Raw genomic sequence first — 23,219 nt, 5'->3', positions numbered from 1 at the left:
GTTCATCCACTATCTCAGAGTGGTAAAAGACTCAGTTGCAGATATTTCAGAGGCTGGCTGAAAAACTACCTCTTGTGTGTCAACTGACTTAAACAAGAGTCATTGAAATAGTTACGTTCTGAAATCACCGACAGTGATGCTGGAAATGGGTAGTATCATGTTCCAGCTATACAAGAATACACAGTCAAATGTAGTCTATGAGCTAGCTAAAAAGCCAGTGCAATTAAGTGGAATATTTGTAATGTATGTTAATGAGTTTCATCTTTTGGCAGAAATACTATGTCACAAAGCGTAGACATTCAGCACACTTCAAATACAGGTGATGTAATTTTTCTGCAAAATCATGGCATTACTTACAGACCTATACATATTTTTTTGCTTCTTCTGGGATTAGAGGCTTCCTTGGATACAAAGGGATCTGTTTAGAGGTTCTTTGCAAAAACTGAATTACCCATGAGAAAATAATGACAAAAATAGTACTGAAATATGGTCTCATCATCACTTTGAGATAGGTCAATCAGCTAATGTCTTGGTGCATACTTAACTGAATATTCCATTGCCTGTGAATGGACTGTACTACATATTCTCGCAGATATTTGACTCCCTTACTAACTTACACTTTGGTCTTCAGAGATCTGTCTGCAAACTTCAAACCAAGTACAGTTACAGAAGTAAGACTAAAAACTAGATTTGCTAAAACGTTTCCCAGAGCTTATTTATGTACAACAATTCTGTTGGAGAAAGAAGTCCAAAGTTTTATCTTTTCATGCAGAGGAAGCTAAATGAAATTTCCAAGTCTTTAACTGAGTTTTGCTGATGCTTCTACAAACTTTGAAAAATCAGAAGATTTTAACTCTGGTTTAGGTAGTAGTCAGATGAAATTAAAGCATTTTTGTAACTTACGGAAGTTTGTACGTAGCCAAAAGCATACATTAGTTCAACATATTTATACGTCATAAGAAGTTGAAATTTGCTATGTACTTCTAAATGACACTGAGAATTAATATCATCAGTTTAATTCAGTAAGAGAAATAAAAAAAATAATCTAATTATCCATCACTTACAGTTAGGGTATTTTCTCCAATTATAAATAAATCAGTATTATGCACATTGATTTCTGCCTCAGCAAAGAGTTGCACTGTCTGGAAAGTGGACTGAAAGAGAAGATGAACAAAAATTGTAAAGCTCTGTTACAGGACGACTCAGTTAGAATACAGATATCCTAAAGTCTTGTTTTTAAATCTTCATAAGTCTTCAGAACCATAAGAAATTCACAGTATTAAGAATATTAAAATAACCTTTCTCTTTATTTCTGCCAAGATAGTGCATCTATGAAAGCAATTATGTAATCCTGACTTAATTTCTTAATTTTGCTATTTTTATTTATTAGCAGTAAAACTGCAGAACTCTCCCCATATTATCTTCTTTAACAGATCAAGTGAAATAGAAGTAAATTATTTTTATAGTTATTTCAAAGCTGTCGCTGCTGATAGCTGGGAAGAGATGAGAAAAATGTAACAGTGAAAAAGGGAGAAATCTCTCTGGCTTTTGAAACAAATGGAAACTGGATGTTCTTTCCTTTTTTTTTTTTTTTTTTTTTTTTTCCCATGACCTCTACCCAATTCTTCTTTTTCCTCCTTTATTTTTTTCCTACTACTGTCTGTTCCTCTCCAATGCTTAAATTCTGACATCATGTCCTCAGCTTAAACAAAGAAGACAAAAATCCAGGCCAGTTCCCCTTTGAAAAGGGACCATGTGCCAGATACCACTTCCTGTGCAAAAGCATCCAGAGGCAGAGGAGCACGGCCGTGCTGACGCTGCCAGCTCAGTGCTCCTCTTATCCCCATGCCACCTCCCATGTCCTGCTAGCATGCTAGTCCTGAATCCTGCAGTGTCACTGCAGGCAGCTTCTGGTTTGGAAGACTACTTGCCAGCCATCTCAGATGCAGTGAGCGCTTTGTCCTTTTGCCTCATCAACCATTTCTCTGGTTCTGAAAACCCTACTGCAAGTGCAGGTTCAGGTATGGTGGGTCTGACACAGGGAGTGTGAGCGACTGTGATCCCAAAGCCATCAGTGTGCACTGAATGGACCATCTGCAGCATACAGCATGCATGCACCATGGCTGGCTGCCCCGCAGACCTGGATATCTGGAAATCTGCCCAAGCACGTTTCAAAACACCTTCCCGATTCCTAAACACAACTTTCTTTGCTTTGTTTAGCAAGTAACATACCAGAAAATCTGCTGTCCTCATCTTGGACAAGGCTGATGGCTTTTTTGGCTGTTTGCAGGAGATTTGCATTGAACACTGACAGCCAGTATAAAAGAACAAAATGGGAGATGAGAGGAAAACTGTCACTTTCCATCTTCTCATCTCTGAGTGGTAAACAAATTGTTTCTAGGCACTGTCTTGTACAAGTAACAACCTTTTATCCGGGTCTCCACCTTCTGCACATCTGTCAGCACTAACAAATGTTCTTGACCTAGCCAATTTGAAAAACACTATCTTTAAACACAGGCAGATGCTTTTCTTCACATACTTGCATAAGTATATTACATTATCAGCCTGACCTTTTCCTTTTAAGAGCTGAATGCTGAAGCTGACAACAACCCTGCTGTTAAATGTCAATACCTGCATCAGACTTGCCAGACAGGGTAATGAGACTGCGTCATGTTCTTGATGCTCTGTGCAAACCTAGGTCTCTAAGACAGCTTGGTTGGGTGCCTAGCTGAGAAGCCAACGTGGTCTCTTTTCAAAAGTCTGGTAATTCAAGATGAGTAATGTCCTGGAGGACACATGATGATTTAAAATGGGAAAGTCAAGGTATAATTGATGGATATTTTCAAGCACCCTGTAGCTCTTTAAGCAAGGACAGTTTCCTTGACACCAACTCTAATAAAAACAAAAAGTCAATTAAAAGTTTTCCACGCCTTCTCTAACAAACTAATTGGCAGAGCTAATAGGCATTTCTTATTTTGATGTGATCTAAAATGATCACTATGATGTTCAAAAGCTAAAAGCAGTGTTATTTTCAACGCGATGACTACACTCTACTTTGCTCTCTTATGCTGAATTTTGTGGAGCTATAGTTCCCCGTAAATTAATTTAACAGAAGCAGAAAATATTTTCTACAGCTGCGAAGTTCTACATTATTGCTGCATTTTCCTAGATTTTTTTGCTGGAATGAAGGTTACTAGCTCCATTATGTAGCCTTACTCCTTATTTTACTTCTTGGTTCAAGCTTTCAATCCGGACAAACACAATAACATAAAATAATATTTTTAAGACTGCAAAGTTCTCTTTAATGAACTTTGTAAAGCATCAGGAATTAGAAAATACTTGGGTATTGATTCCTTCATGAATACGCCAGTGGTACTTACAACAGCAAAGGTACTGTTCCAGATTCGGGTGGACACATTCACAAAATACTCTCCCTTCAGCATGAGGTCTTCCAGTTTGCATGTGATGGTACTGCACTTTGCATTCTTACAGTTCTTCCAGGGAAAACAGCCAGGAGAGACAATAGCACACATTACAAATTACACTTTAAGTAATGGTCCTTTAACACGTAGGTAAAAGTTTTACTGTCCCATGCCCACACCTTAACTGTGTGCACACTGTGAAGAACTCACAGTGCTGCTTCTTTTTAAGGCAGATGCAGTATGCCTAAGAACATCACTCCTGCACAGCAGGTGAGGAATGCCATGGCCATCACAGCAATCTCCACAGGTGCAGCAGCAAATGTCAGGCCTGCACCCACGTCCTGGCTCTTACTCACCAGTTCTTTCACAGCTCTGAGGTTTTCTTTCTTGAAAGATGCAGAGTAAGGCCTTATTCCTATTTGCAGTGGATTTATCTGAACTTGACAAGTAACACCTCTGGCCTAGGAAAGAGACAGCAGAATTAAAACTGGTTGGCATACTCTGAAGTTTACAGTCATCATAATATCATAGACTCCTGATGGCATAGTGGCTGTGAAATTATAGGTTGTGAATTATGTAATACTGGATAATTTAGAGACCAATAGACAATATATTTTTTTAGTCCTCTCTTTTGGTAATTTTTTTCCTCCTAGACCATACTGAAAGTTTTGTGCTGATAAAAAAATTCCATTTTTACTATATTCTTCTGAGGAACTTGGAGAAGAACCTAGTTGAAGAGCTCCAGGGTGATATGAAAACTCATCTGTGCACTGCACAGATAGCTGGCATCTGCTGAGGACAAGACTAGAGTACTGCTGATGTTGTGGTCCTCCCCCAGTCTTTCCCATCTCTGACTAAGAGACAAAAAGAAATCTCAGCCACACTCTGAAGGCTGATGTACATAGTGCTGGCTAACTCTCAAAACATGATAGCTTATGCAGCTCAATTCTTCACCTGATCTGTGTCAACTGCAGTTATGTACATCAGTGCGTTGTCTTTGCTAGTTAATTCTGGAAGATGGATTTTCACAGATGCCATCTTCACTGGAATACTTCCTGTTGTTACCTGAAAAACAAATAACACAATTAATTCAGGTAGCGATACTTACATAAATTATTTGGTATAGCAAAAGAAAACCAAAACAGGGATAATTAGGAAAGAACAGGATTCCTTTTGCATCAGTACTTTTATGTTGATACATTTGATAGGTTAAATAATGACAATATGCCCAAATGGAAAGTGTACTATGCTGCACACCTTCAGGAGTACTACATATACAGTATGGCTTTAGGTACCAGTCTGTTTCCTTAGCAAAGCTCTTATTAACTGGGTGAGATATTTTCTGAAAAGCAAATATTCTACCACAGCCAGTAAGCCTTTACAACAGCAGTTACAGGAATGTAAATGGAACATAATTTAAGTTTCTTCCACGTTGCATATTTGGATCTAGGGTTTTTTTGTGGTATGTAATAAATGTTGTGATCTGGCTAGCTCTTGCATCTGGTTTGAGCACTTAACCCTCACCAAACTTAAATTTCAAAGTCCAAGCCTGCACAGACTTAATTTTCCTTTATCAAGTGAATAGGAGACAAATAAGCTCTGTGAACAAATAGCGTAAATTGGACTGAAGTTAACCATTAACTATTGTCCAAATAGATACACAATGCAGGACCAATCCCTCCCCAGCCTACTCATGCATTAAGTGCTTATTTCACTCTTGACCTCATAAGACTGTAAGCATTTATCCCCCAGCTATTTGCCACTTTTTTTTCCTATTTGACTGGTTCAAAAGCATCAAAATCAGGCAGTGAAACAGAACTGTTTTTTCAACCGTGTTTTGGGTCCCAGTTACAAGAGGAGGTAAAGCGGCTTCACAAACCAGTACCAGAAACATTTACTAACCTTCACTGAGAAGTTGAACATGGGGCCAATATCTTCAAAATTATTCACAGTGGAAGGAATGTTATGACCAGAGTATACTTCATAGAAGTTGATGTTGGCAAGCCTAGTTAACAACCACAAAACAATACATTTCAGTTGGCAGCTACTTTGAAAACATATGCAACTGGATCTGCTTTGGTTTGTTTTAAGTTTGTGAAATGGGTCAAAAGCATAATGAGAAGAAAAGTCAGTCACTTGTACTGGTCTTTGGATTTTACAAATTCGGTTAAGAAAAGAAGAGCTATATTGAAGCCCAAAGCCAAGCAAGCATGTGGAGCCAGCAGTGCAGCATCAAGTGTGGGCTGCTCAGCCTCCTTCACCCTACAGTGCATTTGGCACTGTAGTGCAAGCTCCTCTCCCAGGAAGAAGTGCTACTTTTGGCCCTAATGTGCTCTGCTCCATGTGGGTTTTTTTCCTCACTGTCTGGGTGTGCACACACAGCACCCTGCACATCTGCATGACACAGTCCTACACTCCTGTGGGACACTTCTTTTTTTCATTCAAAATTTCCAAAAGAACATGAGGGTGGCTGCAGCCCAATGTATCATGAAATGATGGGTGTGTGATGGAAGAACATGGTGGGAGGGCCTGTGGATGTTTCAGGGGTTGAACCAGGTGGGGCCACACTCAAAGACAAAAAAAGCATCCCTGTGTAAGTAAATGCTTCTGCATGCTCCTTGTGAGCCACTTCTCTGCTGAAACATCTCAGAATTTTATAGTTTTCATGCTAGAGAGGGGTAACTCAAGCAGTTAGAAAGTAGAATCTGGTAAGTGAATGAGCAAGGAGCAGAGGCTATCATGACTCCTTCCAGCAGCTCTGTGTAGCACAAACTACAAATCCCTTCTGTTCAGTAGTACAGCTCTATCCATTTAATCTGGGTAACATCTCTGCATACAATGCCAAATTAACATGCAGTCTCACAGTTTCTGAGGTGGTTCCTGAGGTGCTCTTCCAACTGTGCCAGGGATGCTCTGTGATCCTCCATGCTTTTTCCCATGAGGCCTTTCCCCATGGGGCCTCCTGACAACAGCTCCCAGGAAAATCCACGTGGACCTCTTTCTCTTTCTTATTGTTCAAATCTCCAGTTCTTCTAGTTTGCAAAGTGTCAGCTTCCTGTCCTTGCAGTTGCCACTGATAAGACTGACTCCCACCCCTGAAAACCCAGATTAGCAGATTTTTTGCTAGAAAGGCCTCCCTTCAGTGAGATCATTTTTTTCCCTCAGTTCTTATTTTAAAAGTTTGTTACTTGCTAAATTACCTGTCGGAGGAGGGAACTATTTCCATATTGATATTTGCTAAGAGTTACTAAATCCAAGAGAAGCATTTAAAGTTGTACATTGCCTTAACGTGTACTTCCTTCAGTTCTTTTAAGCTGGTTCATCTCCAAGAATAACTAAAAACCTTTTCTGACTGTAGAGATTCCTTCATGCCTCGACTTGCATAGGAAATTACATTTTCTGATACTTCGGGGGATGCAGGTGAATTTGAAACCCTATTTTTCCTTGAGCAATTCTTCTATAAGCTCTCTGCCTGTTTTTGTTTGTTTTTTTTTTGTTTTTCTGCACTCAGCTAAAATAAATTTGCTGAATCAACTCTGCACCATCTGAAATTCCTACTGAGCTACTCCTGAATTTGGTGCAATAGCCACCTACTCAAATCCTTCTGTAGTCTTTGTGCTCCTGCCAACTTGAATAACAAACACTCTCATTCTACTGAAGTCTCTTGTGACTTTCCCAGGGAGTTGAAAGAACTTGCATTGCTGGCCTAAATACATGCTTTTCAGCAACTACGAAAATCAGAAAAATTCTGCCAGACTCTAGAAGTGGTGGGCCCAACTGTGGTGAGCCCAGGGCCTAAGAACATTGAAACTGCAATTGCAATGCAGGTTATTAAAATAAGCTTCTGTGCTATGATCCAGATGCAAGACCAAGTCACTGCATGAATCTCTTATGTTATGTGTCATGGCGGCCTTGGAATATTCATTTCCTAAATTCATCGTTGCTGTGCACTTTTAAACAGCTTTCTCATTTTCATATTTCTGTCATTGCTTGAATAATTGCAATTGTTTTCTACCATTTTATGTTTATTGATGTTGGAATGCTTTGGGATGCAAAAGCATTTTTTTTCCACCAGTAGTTGGTGAATATGTGCATCAAGTATAGCTCCATAAATTTTATCTGAAAATTCAGCAACTGGCAAAGATAACCTTTCTTTAATGGAAAGTAAAATAGCATATCTTAAACTGAGAGTCAAACTAGTGTATGTTCATTTCATTTTTAATTTCATTTAAACTTTAACTGGAATTATTATTGTTTGCAACATTATCAGACTAACTACTGTTCCAGTGCATCCCAAATCACCGAATGTTCCCAGGGCTGAAAATAGAGGTTTCAAAGGCCTGAAGTCAAGATCAGTCTTATGGGGACTTTTGTCTTTCTCTCTCTCTCCCTCTGGCTAACTGGCTGTTCTCACAAACTGGATTTCTCAGGATACAGCATCCCACACGCAACAGCCTCAGCTGCCTCCCAAGGGGAGGGACAGGCTGATGATCCCAGCCCTGGGCATGTGGGAGAGCAGGGCATGCTGCTCCTGCTGCCATGTAGGTGGGGTAGGAGTGGAAAGGAAAGCCATGGGAATTTCTCGTGACTTCCAAAATGAGAACAGAACAAAGTTTCAATATACTTTCAGCGGTCTTTCAAGACTGTTTCTATATTTTAAGACCTTTGAAAGAATGACAGTGACTCCTTCTATTATTCAGCATACCTTGTGAAGTGAATTTCTGCATCATACCGCAAAGGAATTGACAAGCTGATCTGGTTGTCCGGTTCTTGCTCTTCTTTACTTTCACTGTTCATCAAAACACATTTCGATCAGGTGTTTTCAAATTATTTTGTACAAATGTTCTACTAATACATTATTTGCTTTATAAAATACTTCACCTCAGTGCATGAAAACTTAGAACTGCCATATTCTGAAGATTCTTCAGGTTAAAATCAAAACTAATATCAAAAGACACCTATGGAAGAAACAGGGAACACAGAGTAAATGACTCGATGATACAACACCAAGAGAACTTAAAGGTAGCAACATAATTATTCATACGTGCAAACATCAATTTCTGTAACTGATTTCTCCTGTTTCTGTGTAATATTTCAGTAATCTCTTAACACTTCAGAATTGCATTTTCCTCTCTTTCATCAACAGTCAACACTGTTATGTAAATCTTAGCTATCCGTATTTTTAAAAGATGTGTAACTTGCTTCAGGCTGCAACATCAGGTCTTTAGATTGCTTCAGTTACATGTTTTTACACCAGCATTGACACAACCTTTTCAGTTTCTCTTTTCTTCCAGTCATTCCAACAGGTCTGCTTTGACTAATGCAATTAACAATTAAAAAAACCCTAATATTATATATCTTAATGAGACTTCTTTGGCTTTGCAGTATGTCATGTTTATATTACCTCTGGAAAGTCTCTTATTTCTCCAACTGACTATGCTAAAGGCTGGAAGCCTATTTCTGTTCTGCCTCAGAGGAATAAGAGATTAAGTTCCATAAAACCAGGGATATCCTGAGATTTATGGCATGAATGAGAAAAAGGATACATGATCTACCCTCAGGCTCTCTTCTCCTGTCTCTCTCCTCTTCCTCTCCTCAGCACCACTTCCTTGCAGAGTTGAGATGGAGCAGCTGCCCCGGTTTGCTCAGCAGTGAGGGTTTGTTATACTGCACAGAGCCCCCAGGAGGCTGCCCATGGCACCTGGCTGCTCAACTCTTGTCCTCTCCTCAGCCCTCACTCTACAAGGGTTACAAAGCTACAGAGGCATTTGGGTTGTATGGGCAGAGAGAAGTATGCTTTAGAGTATTTTTTTTTCTTTAATCTAGTATGCTGGTCATCACAGTTTATGCTCTGGATTGCTTCTTTCAGCACCTCTGAAACCCAAGGGGAAGTTACCTATTGCCAGACCTAAAATCTTCAATACCAGTGTATGCAGATTTAAGGAAAAACAACAAAAATGCTCTGGTATATCAGTCGAGGTTATTCAAATGTGCTAGCTGTACCTGTTGTCCTGTTCGGAAAACAGGATAGCTTATCTGACAGATGACTGTAGTTTGAGATGTTCCTGTCTGACATGAGACTTCAGTCCCATCGCTCTGCAGAGGAAACAGAAAAGTCATCTTAATACAGTTTCTGATAAAAGATAGGATATTCTCAGCCTGCCTCTTCAATGTGAGCTGTGTTACGGTAAGAAGCAGTACCAGTAGGTGTTATAGCAATAATTCCTAGAGATGAGACAGATGGGAATTATAGGTAGGGCTAGGAGTGAGGCAGGAGAATGTTGGAATAAGGATTGATCCTATGTAATTTCTCTGGGCTCTAATGATCTTACAAAAACGTCATGCTGGGCTTGAAAGAATGAATAATGACCATAGAGTGTAGGCCACCTACTTCATTAACACTTACTGCACTTTTTAGAATATTATTGCAGAACTTCAGTAGTAACATTTGCATGGCCTGAGAGACAGTTAAGTACTCTCACTGTAGAAGTTAGTGTGTGGAAGAGAAATCTTATCATACTTTTTGTAGGAAAGTCTACAATACGTAAGAGTTTACTTATTACACTGAGAAAAATTTAGCATGTCAGCATCTCACATCAAAGGAAAGATGAATTTGTAGACTACAGCCAGTTATCACCATGCTGAAAATAATTCATTCAAATGTACTGTTTTTTGTAAAACACGTCCCTACCAGATACTTACCATTCATGATTTATATTCTGAAAAGAATATAAGCTTTGAATAAATAGTTTATAATATTTCAACTTTGAAAGAGGCATGTTTTTCTGGGGAAAAAAATTCATTTGCAGGCTGGAATACTTCTAAGCAAATGGGCTTTAAAGTGGAAGAAAAGCCTAGCTTCAGTGTGGTCCTCTGGTATGAATGGAGTGAGTAATTCTGCTGTGAAACAGGATGGGGAGGTAGAGGGGCACCCTCAGCACAGCATGGAGTCCTTCTGCCAGTTCATTGTTCAAGAAAATGTGGCTCTTGGACAGTGATGAATGCTCCTAACCCTTCATTATTGCTCTAGACTTCACCCCTTGTATTATCATGCATCTTCCCAGTAGCAGCCTAACAGCATAGGCCAAGAACTGAAGCCTGGATTTCATCCTACATGAATTGTTTCGGAGAAACAGTTCAGATTAAAGATCTACTGTATTCCCTAAAATAGTCTGTAAATTCCTTTATTTTCCCTTCTAAGACAAAGTCTGTTAGAAGAGATTCTGGTATAGCAATCATTTCAGTCTGATTAACTGTCTATAGCTGGAATACGTGGTGTTGGCAGTGAAACCATTTCTAGATCCAAAGTCTTCACTTAAAAGTTGCATCTGTGCTGCATGCTTTATCAAATATGAATTCCCAGCAACTGCATTCAGGCGTGTTGTTGGGAGTCAAGCATAAGATGTGACTGCCAAAGCCTAAAGTGAGGAAAAGATGACTTGAAATACTGACGTGAGGTCAAACTCAACAGGTTGCCAACTTTTATGCTGAGTTGGCAGTGTCTCTCCTTGACCTATATAAAAGTGATATGCTGAAGGGAATAACTCTGGTAGCCAAGAAAATAAACTGAGAGAAAGGTTTGCACACACATTCTCCTTTTCTAGGACAGACACCAATAGACAAAAAAATACATTTTTTTGGAGTAGCTGGAAAATCAGCAGCAGTAACAGAAACAGTGAAGATGGGTACCACGTACCGGTAAGGAGGAAGAAGCAAAAAACAAGTTGTCTGAAAACGTAGCCTGGATTCTGGTGTTATATGCGTTCTCTTTTTTATTTCTCAATTTCACGTTGAATGTTAGTCTTTTGTTTTTGCTGCTGACAATGAACTGCTGTTTGCTGTTGGAAAATGAAGTTCAATGTTGTAAACAGAGGTAATAGAACAGCTGTGGATCATGAAACTGTATCGTACTGTGTTGCCTCTAGCCAAGAAAGAATAACAAGCACAGCAAGACATTTCCTATTTTCTATTCACATAAATCTTCTGCTTTCTAAACCCTGTGACATGAGAAACTCTGTGATGATGTTTTTCAGAACCAATTGGAATTAACGTTGTTGTTAAGTGCAGAACTCTGATTAGGTACAGTCAAAGTCACTTTGCTGGACTTTCAAAGTTTCCACTGTGGTGGGAAAGGTGAGCAGAGAATGGGCAGCTGAGTCAGACGGCAGCTTCAGGAGAAGGCAGTTTTGTCTGTCTGCATACTGTAAATGTACGTGTGTGTCTGCATATGGATTTAGAGTACGTGCTCATACGCTGATCTCTGCTCCCCAGCGGCACAGCCTGATGCAGGAACCTCTCTGTTCCTCATAGGAGGGTCTGAAACTGCTGCTGCAGCTGTTCTCCTAGAGCACTTCTTCTGACACAGCCAGCCAGACACTGACTTTCTGAGTTTTCACTGTTTACTCATTCATACAGTATCTAAAAAATAATTTTGTCTACACTGATAAGAATCCTGCATCGGTATCTTTGTTCATATCACACCCCTTTTTCCTTGGCTAGTTATTTAGACAGAAATGCTATTCTTTTCTTCTTCTTTTTTTTTCTTTCTTTTTTTTTTTTTTTTCCTCTGCTATTTCTAAATAGATGTTGCACTGGAAAGGTGTTCTTATATCAAAATTCATTCCGAGACTACAGATAAGCTAATCCATGAAAAGTAGGAAAATACCTGTCCCCACCAATCCCACTTGTTGAGGTCTTACCCATCATCTCCCTTCTGCTGGATGTTCAGAACAAGATCACAGATACAAAGCTCATCTTCACCACAGTCTTTAATAAAAGGAATCTACCAAAACAAACAATCAAACAAATAAATAAATCCTGAATAACAGTGTTTTACTTTAAAATTATCTAGGGACAGTAGAGTCTTAAACATCTTAGAAGGAAAGAACATCCCTTCAAAGGACATTAAGAATTCTGACACATGGAAAAGCTAATGCTGAGAACCATGTTACTACACATCAGCTGATCCGTATGAATGGTGCAGGCAGGGTATTGCTAGCCTACTGCAAATCTGATGCAATCTGAAGGAATCTACATTTCCCAGTTACTCCTTTATTGTAAGCTAAACTGACTTAAATTACTTCACACTGCAGTGCAATAGAAATTCACATGAACAGTGACTTGACTCTACCAAGATGCTTGTTATGCCATGGTGCCTGCTGTGTGCTTGTGGGTGAGCAAAGCTTGCATTATCAGGGTAGTAAATAAATGAGAGAATATGTGCAGGTGCCTGCTTTCAGTCCAGTGACTTAACTAGAATACGAGTTTTTACCTGTATGTAACTCCTTAGTGATTTTGTAGGTCATGTTATGCACAGGTGTATAGCAATGTATTGTCCAGCAGTGAGGTTGTGTACTTACACTGTAGGCCACAGATGCAGGAGAAGATGTATCAAGTACAGGACTGGTGCCAGGATTTGCTAGGCCAATGTCAATGCGCACATTAAGGGAATTGACTGCATCAGAAGGTTCCTGAAAAACACAGATGATAGCTCTCAGCACAGCAAATAATGTAAAAATGGTAATTCTGTTGTAAATAAATAAGCAAAATGTAAGTAAAATAATACTTTCTCTAAACAGGAAGTAACAATGTAAAACTCCATTTATTTACCAAAATACTTCTGTGAGATTGCCTAGTCTGGTATCCTCTTGCTAAACAGATTTATTCTCATTTCTGTGATAAAACTCCTTTTCCAAATATTCCAAAGGACTCTATTCATCACATACACATGTAGACTTTGCATCTGCAGAACCTGACCATCAAAAGCAGGTGACTTTCCTTCTCAAACTGCTCCAGAAATCACATTCCTATTCCACTCTGCTTAGGCAGCAATAAAACACTATATGCCTTGTATCTCTTCAGTTTCTTTGCTCTGGGTGGATACTCTTCTAGTTCATGGCTCCACAATGACAATAAATGTGATCAACAAGTAAGAAATATTTTCTCTCACTGAATTTGGGTATACAATAAATAAAAGAAGGAAGAATCAGAAGGAGGGATATGAAAACATTCCTATTTACTATTCAGCTCTAAGCCTGCTGGTTTTAAGTACTGCAAAGCAAAGCAGACTCAAAATTCTTAGACTTTCTAATATCTGATCTGGCACAATGCAGGGGGCTTACTGCAGCTCTCAGGGCTGTGTTTGGTCTGGATTCTAGAGAAAGATGGACACTTTATCCCAAGTACAGCTTGTGTATACTTAGGGTTAGCATGCGTGAGGTAGAGAAGTCTACCTCAAGTGTTAATTTGAAATAAGACATTTGTATGTATTGTTACTGACTAAAAATCTAAAATCTATTGAAACTTAAGGGAAACTGACGTCTATTGAAATATGGACTATGGGTTCTGTTTTTTTCCAGAGCTAAAATACATAATTAGGAATAGCGTCTTCTGCCTTAAAAAGCTGCTATAAATAAGACAGATGTTATTAGTTTCTTTGGAACTGGCATCTTACTCTGTATTTTTTGATATTGCAGAATTTAAGAAACTTAAATCCTACATGAGGCAATGTACACAAGCTGGAACATAGGAAGTTCTATACAAACATAAGGAAAAAATTCTTCACTGTGAGGGTGACAGAACAATGGGACAAGCTGCCCAGTGAGGTTGTGGAGTGTCTTTCTCTGGAGGTATTCATGACCCACCTGGACACCTTCCTGTGCAACCTACTGTGGGGAACCTGCTCTGGGGGTTGGACTTGATGATCTCCAGTGGCCCTTTCCAGCCCCTACAATTCTGTGATGCAATTCATCTTACAGACATAAAATTCATTCAATTCAGTGCAATATCTTCTTCTGATCATTTTTGTCACAAAGCTCCTTACAATTGCACTTACCTGTACATTGAAGATGTCCTGAACACAATTCATAGAGTGAGTCACCATAACATCCCTCTGCATGTACCTTTCGTTATTTTCTTTGAACAGTCCTCTAGAAGTCACTCGGGAGGACTGGAGATCTGCATCCAGTGTTGCATTGCACTTTATAGCTACAAGAAAAATAACAGTACTTTTTTTTTTTTTTTTTTTTTGCTGAGCTGTACTGCCTGTGATCACATTACTATGCTCAACACTGCAGAATGACCGGACTTTCCAAACCACAGTAAATATTTTACTTTTTTCATAGTAATCACAGAGCATTCTCAAAATGATAAAATTTTCTCTTGTGTTTTCCAAAGCAGTCAAACAGTTTTAAATCCTGAAGTAAGTTCTCATCCACAGAGAGCACATTAAATGGCAATCAATCCAGTCTCCACTTCAGATGGCTGAGCCTGCATCTCAGGCAAGAAGCCAGTTAGCAGGGCCAGAATTATAGCAGATAAAGAGGCACTGCAATCATATCCCCAAATTCTGAGACAACTATAAAAAATCTGCATCTTCTCCTCAATCACATCATAATTTCTTCTTCTCTTCATAGGATGACTAATACACCTTGAAAGTTCACCTTTATTTTATAGCTAACAATCACAAGTTCCAAAAAGCACTGTGTGTAGGACTGAAGCAGTCCAACTTCTGTTGGACTAAATGGCTTCATGAGGGACCAGTGCTGGTCTCAGAAATATTCTGCACTCTCCTGTTGTCTGAAAAGAAAGGGTTCTGTCCATGGACTTCCACACCGATCTTATGGAAATTATTTTTGTGCTGAAGAGAGAAGAGTCTGCAGTCTGCTATTGAAAGCAGCAGCTCACAAAGCTTCTGTCCCCAAACAAGCATCCTCCAGAGGTACCCATTCACCCTTACTAAAGTGTGCTGCTGTATGTGAGTGATATCAGCTAAAGAGAAAAACAGAACCGGTGAGCAAAGGCTAAAACATAAAGTAAAATGAAAAGTACTCTCAGTAATAACGTTTTCTGGGTTTTGTCATACCAGTTTTCTTTATATTGTTAATTCCTCACTTTCACAAGATTATTGATTCAGTTATGACAGTAGATTTTAAAAACACTTCCTCAAGCACTTAAATTTGATAGTGATTTCACCTTCCTTGACATCTAATGCAATTTTTCTCTAAAATTTCCACTACACATTTCAATAACGGATTTCTGAAGAAATTAATATAAAACAAGCCATTGAAATACTCTTACCCACTTGATTATCTCTCTTAGCAGGTCTAAATGTAGCCTGAAAACATATTTTGACAGTTATTTCAGTGTTCTTGTTCAGCAGGCTGATTTTCTCAGGTGTAAACAAGGCAATTACAGACACATTTGCAATGCTCTGTGACCTGAAATACATTTTGAAAGGGTTACGTGTGATTTTCAACAGCACTGGGTAACTTAGGTGCTGTTCTCTGCTACTATTTGTAAATGTAACATAGATCCTTTGGATTCTCAATGGAAACAGTATTTATGGCACTGGCAAAATTATTTTTATTTGCATATAACTGAGTCTACTAATACAGTAACTGAGAAATATAAAGAAATAAATAATGTATCGTGTCAAATTAATGGATAATCAATGTTTTTGTCCTAATGCCCTAATCAGTCCCTTAAGGTAACAGAGAATGAAGCCCTTGCCCTGTTTTCCCCGCATGAAACCTTCTAGTGCTCCTTTTGGAAAGTCATTGAGCTCCTCTGGGAAGGTAAAGAAGGGTAATTCTTCTTTTTAATTATGCCTTTATTTTTCAGAAAAACATCTTCCATGTAATTAGTCAAGATTTTGAAGAACAGTTTCAAAGGAGCCCCACTTGTAAAAAAAAACACTTTAATCAAAAGTGAAACTCATTAACCAGGCCAAATTCCAGAGTGAAAGAAAAATGAACATCTTCATTAATTGCATGGAAATAAATGCTGGTACTCCAAGGAGCACAATTTTCTTGAACGCAATCCCTATTAGCACCAGCAGGAGTTCTATTGTAGGTCAAGGATCCAAACTGACCATTCATTTTGTAAAATCTTGCTTTATTATGAAATAAATAGGAATTCTGTAATGTTTTTCCTGTTACAATGGGGGCCCTCAGGCAAGAAGAAGGGTGACAAATTGAACAGCAAGCTACATTTTAACTTTGCTCCTCACAGGAGCAGTGGAAAATACACAGTATTTATGGAGGCACAGGATTTGGGTTCTTGAAGCCCTTCTTCTTTATTTTGTACAAGTACTCAGATTGTGCCAGTAAAGGCTACATGCTAGAAAATATGGGTTTCTGGTCAGAAGTAGATGCCAGCTCAATGGCACTGCTTTCAGTCCACACCCAGCAGGATCACTCTTCCTTCATATAAGCCTATCAGCTCATAATGGTTCTGTAGGTTGTGTAGGAAGTGGCTTTCTCTCTTTCAGTACCAGAATTACCTTGCAGCTGTTGAAGCATGCTGTTACCAAAGTTGCCTGGCACGTCCCACTCCTCTCTACCACTCTTTCCTTCCAGGCCAGGAGTTTTTCTTCCCCCCACCCTGCCTGTATCCCTCTCACAGCCCTCACTCCCCCCCCCCCCCCCCCACCCCCGACTTCGCCCTGTGCATCCTGGCTCCACCCTCAGGCTGGCTTGGCTTTTGGTACTTTGATTGTAAGTACTTAGTAGAAGTACTCTAAATCTGTATATTAGTGATGAAGCGTTAAGTCTGTTAGCTCTCTAAATACATGGAATGAAAGAGCATTACGATTTGTTTTGCCATTTAAATAAGTAAATGCTCGACTTGCATCTGATTCATTAAGTGCTGCTTTTCCAAAAGAGTTTACCGACCAAAGCAGAACCACGTTTCCATCAGCACCAACTGATACATCAGTAATGTCGTTGTCATCTAAGTCTCTATGGCCATCTACTGATCTTCCAAAGAATTTGAGCCGTTTTCCAAAAGCAGAATCTGATCCTAAAATTTTCTGGGAAAGAAAGTTTGGTTACTAAGTTGCCACAGCAGTGCTTTAAGCATGTAGATATCAGCACAAACAATGGATTTGTGCAGATACTCTCTGTATACGTAACATATTGTTCAAACAAAAAACTTGTGTGTATGTTTTCTTAAATGCTGTTCAGCACTTTTTCCTCCCCTGTTGGAGCAGACAATGGACTAGAATTCTTTGTCTTGGTAGTAAATCAACTAGCTGACTGCTTTATGCCAGCCAGCACTTGCTGGAAACTTTTTCCATCTTACATTGAGCAACTCGAAGAATAGGAAGCTTAACAGGACTTCTAACGAATCATTTCTGCAACCAGAAGGTCTGTATGGAAAGTGACAACAAAATTATTACTATTATATGAGCATATGGAATATGCAAATTTCTCTGAACTACTTTTCCTCAGATACATATTTTTAATTTTTTTTTATTTCAAATTTACAGAGTGGGGATTTATCTAATCTTAAGTGCTGCATAACAGCTTTAAAAACTCGAGTTGCAGGTCTCAAAAAAGATAAAGGAAATGAGTTGACTTCATATGCATGCACCAAAATTATGAGAGGCTCAAACAGAGCATCTTGCAAGCACTTTTTCTCTGTACATTCAGCTGTAAGCGCCACAACAATACCATTCAGGACGTGCTGACAGCTGAAGTAAGGAGGGGGATAAAACTTGAAATAAACCGTGAAAATAACAATACTAAGAGGATGAAACCATGGGCAATAAAAGGATAGAAAATCCTTCAGTTTTCCTCCAGCACACCTGAGTACAACATTGCATAACATAGTTATTTACCTGAGAATATTTGGTACGTATAGTCTTTTGAAACCCATTGTAAATATAAATTGCTCCAGAGTTTTGATTTTCCAGTGGTGCACCTATTACAATATCATTAAAGCCATCCAAATCAATGTCTGTAAGTGCTGCAATCGCTGATCCAAAGCGAGCATTTTCTGAGCCTTGTGGGCCTTGCAAGAGCTCTTGTTGATCCAAAATTCCCTTTATAAAAGGAAAAAGAAGGAAAAAGCCAAAACATAACTATCATGACACCAGATTAGACATAGGAGCATTATCTATGTGCATTGTTTTTTGGTTTTTTTTCCCCCCCAGTACATTCCCCTTGGACTGCTCAACCCTGAATTCCTTCCCCATTGTATTGCCCATTCAGTTTGCATTATGTCTCAGAGTCTTGGCAAGCATTACACAGCAAAATCAAAGCATGCTATGCAGAGTACTAACAGCAAATATAACCATATGTATAAAGCTTAAGTGCTCTCACTGTCCTCATCTGACTGTTCTGAAAGTTTCACAATACATTGAAAAATACAGTTTCCAGTTTTGGATTACCAGTTTTTATGCAGAGGGAATGGAAATTATGTAACTGGACATAATTCTTTGAAATAGAAATGGAATTTCCTAACTATACTAATGCAAAAAACATGTGTCCGAATGGTAAACTCCTGACCTCTCCAGTGCCAGTGAGGAAAGAAAGTTTGGAGATCTTTAGAGTTAAATAATCACATATATATTACCTTAAATCCAGCTCTTTGGCAAGTATCATTCTCATCCCTAACCTAAGTTATCACATTGCACTCAAAATTTTATAAATACCAGCCATGTTATTTGTTCAAAATGACTAGAAATGTGTAATTTACGCAACATAGACACAGTTTCACAAATTCAGGTTTTGGTTTTTGTTGTTATACCACTCTCTTGCTCTATTTAACTTCTAAACAATTTTAACTCCAATATTTGTCAAAGATTAAAATTTGTAAGGATAGTCTTTCAATGTATTGATTTTCTGAAACATGAAGGAAAAAAACCCCATCCTTTTCTTCTGTATTTTTAGTCTCATTTCACAGTCACATTGACCAATGCCAGCTGCCATCAGTATCGCTTCCAGTACTTCATCGACCTTAAAACTGCCCCAGTTTCATCTTGCTCACATTGGACTGTGAGCAGTTCTAAAGAGGATGGTACTTCATCTCTGCTTATCTGACTGTAATTTACCTAGTAAAATGCCATGCTCTCTACTAGCTGCCATTAATAGGAAGAATTTGCATATTGAGACATCCATGACTGTTTGTGAGACTGTTCAGAACTACCAGAGTTTTCAGGATGGTTAATACATTCTGAATACATTCAGGATGGTTAACACAGATCTGAATAAAAAACAGTCAGTCAAGCATCACACAAATAGCATGGCTATCCTGACAAAGGAGGCAACGTGAGAAATAGCAACCACCACAGCGCATTGGCAGAACAGTGTTTATTAGAACTGTTTTGGGACTACTCTTAGGTGTTGAACAGATTTCTAAAATTAAATCACAGAAAATTACTAAACAGATGCCACAAGCTAAACTTTACAGAGAAACAGTCAACCTTGCATTGGACTCATATACTATGCCCAGCACAGTCCCCAAAACCAGGGTCAGGGAGGAGCAAGCTGCAGCAGCCAGCCCTTAATCACTAATACTTCTTAGCTATTAACTTGCCTTGTGGCTCTCTTTCAGACTGCTCCAGCTGGCTTACTACCAGATTTTGTCCATGATTGGTTCTGGGGAGAATTTGCAGCTGCTTCTGAAAAGCAGGACAGGAAAGACTGTGCTGGGAAGGGCTCCATCCACATCCTCTGACCAGACAGCCTTTGCATCACTTACCCCTACCCTTACACTACACTTCAGGCAAAGCACATGCTCTGTGTCTCTTAATAAAACCACCATTCTCAGCATTTCAAATGCTCTGAGAAAGATAAACAAAATAAATTTAAGGGCCCAGAAGAAGTCTGGGGCCAAGGGATTTTTTGCATAGATGTGTCCAGCCTCTGCAAGAAGGTAGTGCTAAGCACTAGTAGTGCTTGGGGCCAGGGATCACTCTTCTGATCACTCTCTGATTTAACAGAACAGATGTTGTCACCAAGTACTTCTGATTGGACTGCACTGATAAGACTCTAATCGAGGAAAAAACAGTAAATCCCAGCTGAAAATGAAAATGCCAGCACTTACTATGGAAGGGTATGCAAGAAGCCAATTCCAGGTTTGCTACGTGTCCATTCTTACCTTTGTGATGGAAAACATATATACTCTCCCTTCCTCTTTCTTCATGTCATTCATAAACATTGGTGCACCTACAAGCAGCACGTCTGTCACAGAGTCCTTATTAACATCCACTGAACACACCACGCTGCCAAAATAGGAGCCAATCTGAAAACCAGTAAGAAACTTGAGTTTGTACATGGATTTTGCAAAGCATAATGCTTTAACATCTGAACCAGAAAACTCTTAAACCTGAAAAAGGCAAAGAACTAATGAATCTGCCTATTGGCATGAAACTCTTATATAGCATACTCCAGTGTTTTATGAATCACAACCTTACTATGTGTTCACTGCTTCTGCTTAGTAGTTGCTACCATGGCTTTACCACTAAACAACAAGAATGAAAACAGAAAACAAGCAATGGAAGGTATGCTTTTTATATTAAACTGTGCACATTATACCCCTATATCTTTGTCTTACAAAGTAAAACAAAACAAACTGAAGCCATCTAAGCTTTCCATCCTTTCCCAAATTGAGAAAAAGAATAAACTTCCAAATTTCTCCTTTGATGTCACCTACTTCACAGCTTCTCAGGCAGAGTGGAGCTCACCAAGTCCCTCCCAGTTAGAAGCGCTGACAGAATTATACATTATGTGCCTTTATATATTATCTTGTGCCACTAGTAGAATGACCTCATAAAATATGCTTTAGGAGTTACAGTTAACCTCACTGAAATAGTCTAGTGGTAGAGAGAAATGCAAGTAGGATTCTAAGTGCACTGGAGAAAGGAATTTCTCAAGTACTGCAATCTACTCCTCTATCAGTAAGAATAGATGCCTTCCAAATCTGCAGTCGTAAACAAAATATACTTGCCTGTTCGCCTCTCTGGGACTGCACAATTGAGATATTACCTTGGCTGTCAACATCATAAACCACAACTCTGCCAGTGTAGTTGGACCGTGGTGCACCAGCAACAAAATAGATGGAACTCTGAGTTGAGAGAACAGCAACTGAATATCCTGGGGGAAGAAGACAGCATACAACATATGACAGTCCATGAACCACAGGTTGTCAGTTGGTTATCCATAATGGCACAGATGACTCAGTCTGGTGCATTAGTGGCAAAGGATGGTGCCTGCAGATGGGAACTGAAGTTGTCCCATACGCATCAAACCTCTTCTGGAAAGAACTGAGGCACAGAGATCAAGTTGAAGCATGTTTGCAGACTAGCAAGGACAATAGCCTAGCCTAAACATGGACCATTAAAATGTCAGTTTTATGAAGGAGATAGGAAAAATTGCACAAAGAGTATCCTGGGAATAAAGAAATAAAGAGAAACTTGAGATAAACATATGAATTAGTGCTCCAACCAGGGAGAAACACCTAGCTTTGGAAAAACCCTCAATGCATTTTCTCACAACTCACAAAACCACAGCCCAGTGCTTTGGCTGAATACAGCAGACCATAATAGCTTGTTAGCTGAAGGGCTTAGTTGGTTGAACTTCTTTCAACATTTTAATCCTCATTCACATTATTCTAACATTTATTTGCTTTCAGGAAACATCTTTTACTGCCCACAAATATCTTAAACATGTACTAGCACTGTGAAGGTAGTATTACTACACATTTTACATTTGTGTGATTTAACTAAACCAGATTTATTTTAACACAAGAAAACAAAATCGCTCTTTCTAAAGTCTGTAGCTAAACTGAGTAACAAAATCTCAGTGATTGGGCGGAACATACAGGTCTTTAGCAAGCTGCAGTATAAAGCAAGGAGCACAGTCCAAAAGGATTATGCCTGGGTCATTACATATATCGGTCTTGTTCAGGTTTGTGTGCAGTTAATATGTGACTATGTTTTTCCAGGAAAAGAACATCACTGGAGGCTAAAATTTCAAAACAAGATTTTATTCCACAGCTTAAGGCCACAAATTCCTAATTCAAGCAGCACACAGCCACTTGAACTGAGAGGGTGCATTGCAGAGTGGGGACCCAGCCAGCAAGCTGTGAGGAGCTAGCAAACCCTTTAGCGTGGGCTCCTCGCTGGTACTGGGGGCTATCACTGGGAGACAGAAAGAGGAAGAGGAAGGAAATGAGAGTACAGCAGCAGTACCAAAGGAGGAGTAAGAAAAGTCTGCAACATTGTTTGCTTCAAAACAATGCTCTAGATGCTTTAGACAATGTCTAGTGGAGAAGTGCTGCACAGAAATGACCTGACCTTTTAAGAATTATTCTAAAAAAAGAGAAAAGTAGAAAATCTGAAGCTATCAGACATACAAAAAAGCTACTGCTTTTTAAACTATGTTTAATAATTTCATTGTGTTGGATACAAGTACTGCTAACCCATAGAGAAAAGGGTAAATATCAGTGGGAAAAATAGCACCTCTTTAATAACTTCACACATTAGAAAGCTATAGTTGATAAACACAGTGCTAGTATTGGGGAACAAATTACTAGCGTGCATATCGTAGCTTTGCAGAAAACATTTCAATGAATTGAGAAGACAAACTGCATGGCTTTTCTGGGCCACAAAAGCATGTGTCAGAACATAAATGGGAGTTATAAACAAGATCTCTATGTCTAAAACTATGAAATTGACTGGAAAAGGCCAAGAAATGAGACATAGCACATATGAAACTACAGCAAGTCAATCAACTGCCATGTGCAACCAAGAAAGTACATATAAACATTAAAAGAGAAGGTATGCAGTACTACTAACTGGCCTTTTTTCAAATCTCATGTTTTTTTGGTTTTGTGACAGAACCGTTTTTTCCCCCCAGCTTAGCATTTTGATAGGAATAGAATTTTAAAAACACAATAAAAGACTTCATTCAATGTTCCAGTAAGTAAAATATTTTTGGATGCAAAATTCTTTTCTTTGCAGATCACTTCTTAATAAGGATGAGAGACAAATTTTCCAAGCTATTCAACAGA

At 39.0% G+C, this 23,219-nt stretch overlaps 1 protein-coding gene across 1 annotated transcript in view; it reads right to left on the bottom strand.

Annotated features, from left to right (window-relative positions):
* The window catches only part of ITGA2 (integrin subunit alpha 2), a 64,934-nt gene that overhangs the window by 5,480 nt on the left and 36,235 nt on the right, over positions 1-23,219 (bottom strand). Inside the window, exons 12-28 of the mRNA XM_003642982.6 lie at positions 21,156-21,301; positions 20,307-20,450; positions 18,043-18,246; positions 17,096-17,232; positions 15,501-15,640; positions 14,257-14,408; positions 12,782-12,892; positions 12,122-12,204; positions 11,119-11,260; positions 9,426-9,518; positions 8,304-8,380; positions 8,128-8,211; positions 5,325-5,427; positions 4,377-4,487; positions 3,779-3,883; positions 3,381-3,494; positions 1,065-1,154 (exon numbers count right to left, since the gene is read on the bottom strand). Of these exons, the coding sequence (XP_003643030.3) occupies positions 1,065-1,154; positions 3,381-3,494; positions 3,779-3,883; positions 4,377-4,487; positions 5,325-5,427; positions 8,128-8,211; positions 8,304-8,380; positions 9,426-9,518; positions 11,119-11,260; positions 12,122-12,204; positions 12,782-12,892; positions 14,257-14,408; positions 15,501-15,640; positions 17,096-17,232; positions 18,043-18,246; positions 20,307-20,450; positions 21,156-21,301 (2,036 nt within the window). The remainder of the gene's footprint in view (positions 1-1,064; positions 1,155-3,380; positions 3,495-3,778; positions 3,884-4,376; positions 4,488-5,324; positions 5,428-8,127; positions 8,212-8,303; positions 8,381-9,425; positions 9,519-11,118; positions 11,261-12,121; positions 12,205-12,781; positions 12,893-14,256; positions 14,409-15,500; positions 15,641-17,095; positions 17,233-18,042; positions 18,247-20,306; positions 20,451-21,155; positions 21,302-23,219) is intronic.

This window comes from Gallus gallus, chromosome Z (assembly GCF_016699485.2).
Source record: "Gallus gallus isolate bGalGal1 chromosome Z, bGalGal1.mat.broiler.GRCg7b, whole genome shotgun sequence".
NCBI classification, from domain to species: Eukaryota; Metazoa; Chordata; class Aves; order Galliformes; family Phasianidae; genus Gallus; species Gallus gallus.
Note: the sequence above shows the minus strand (reverse complement) of the source record. Positions and strands in the feature narration are given on the sequence as shown.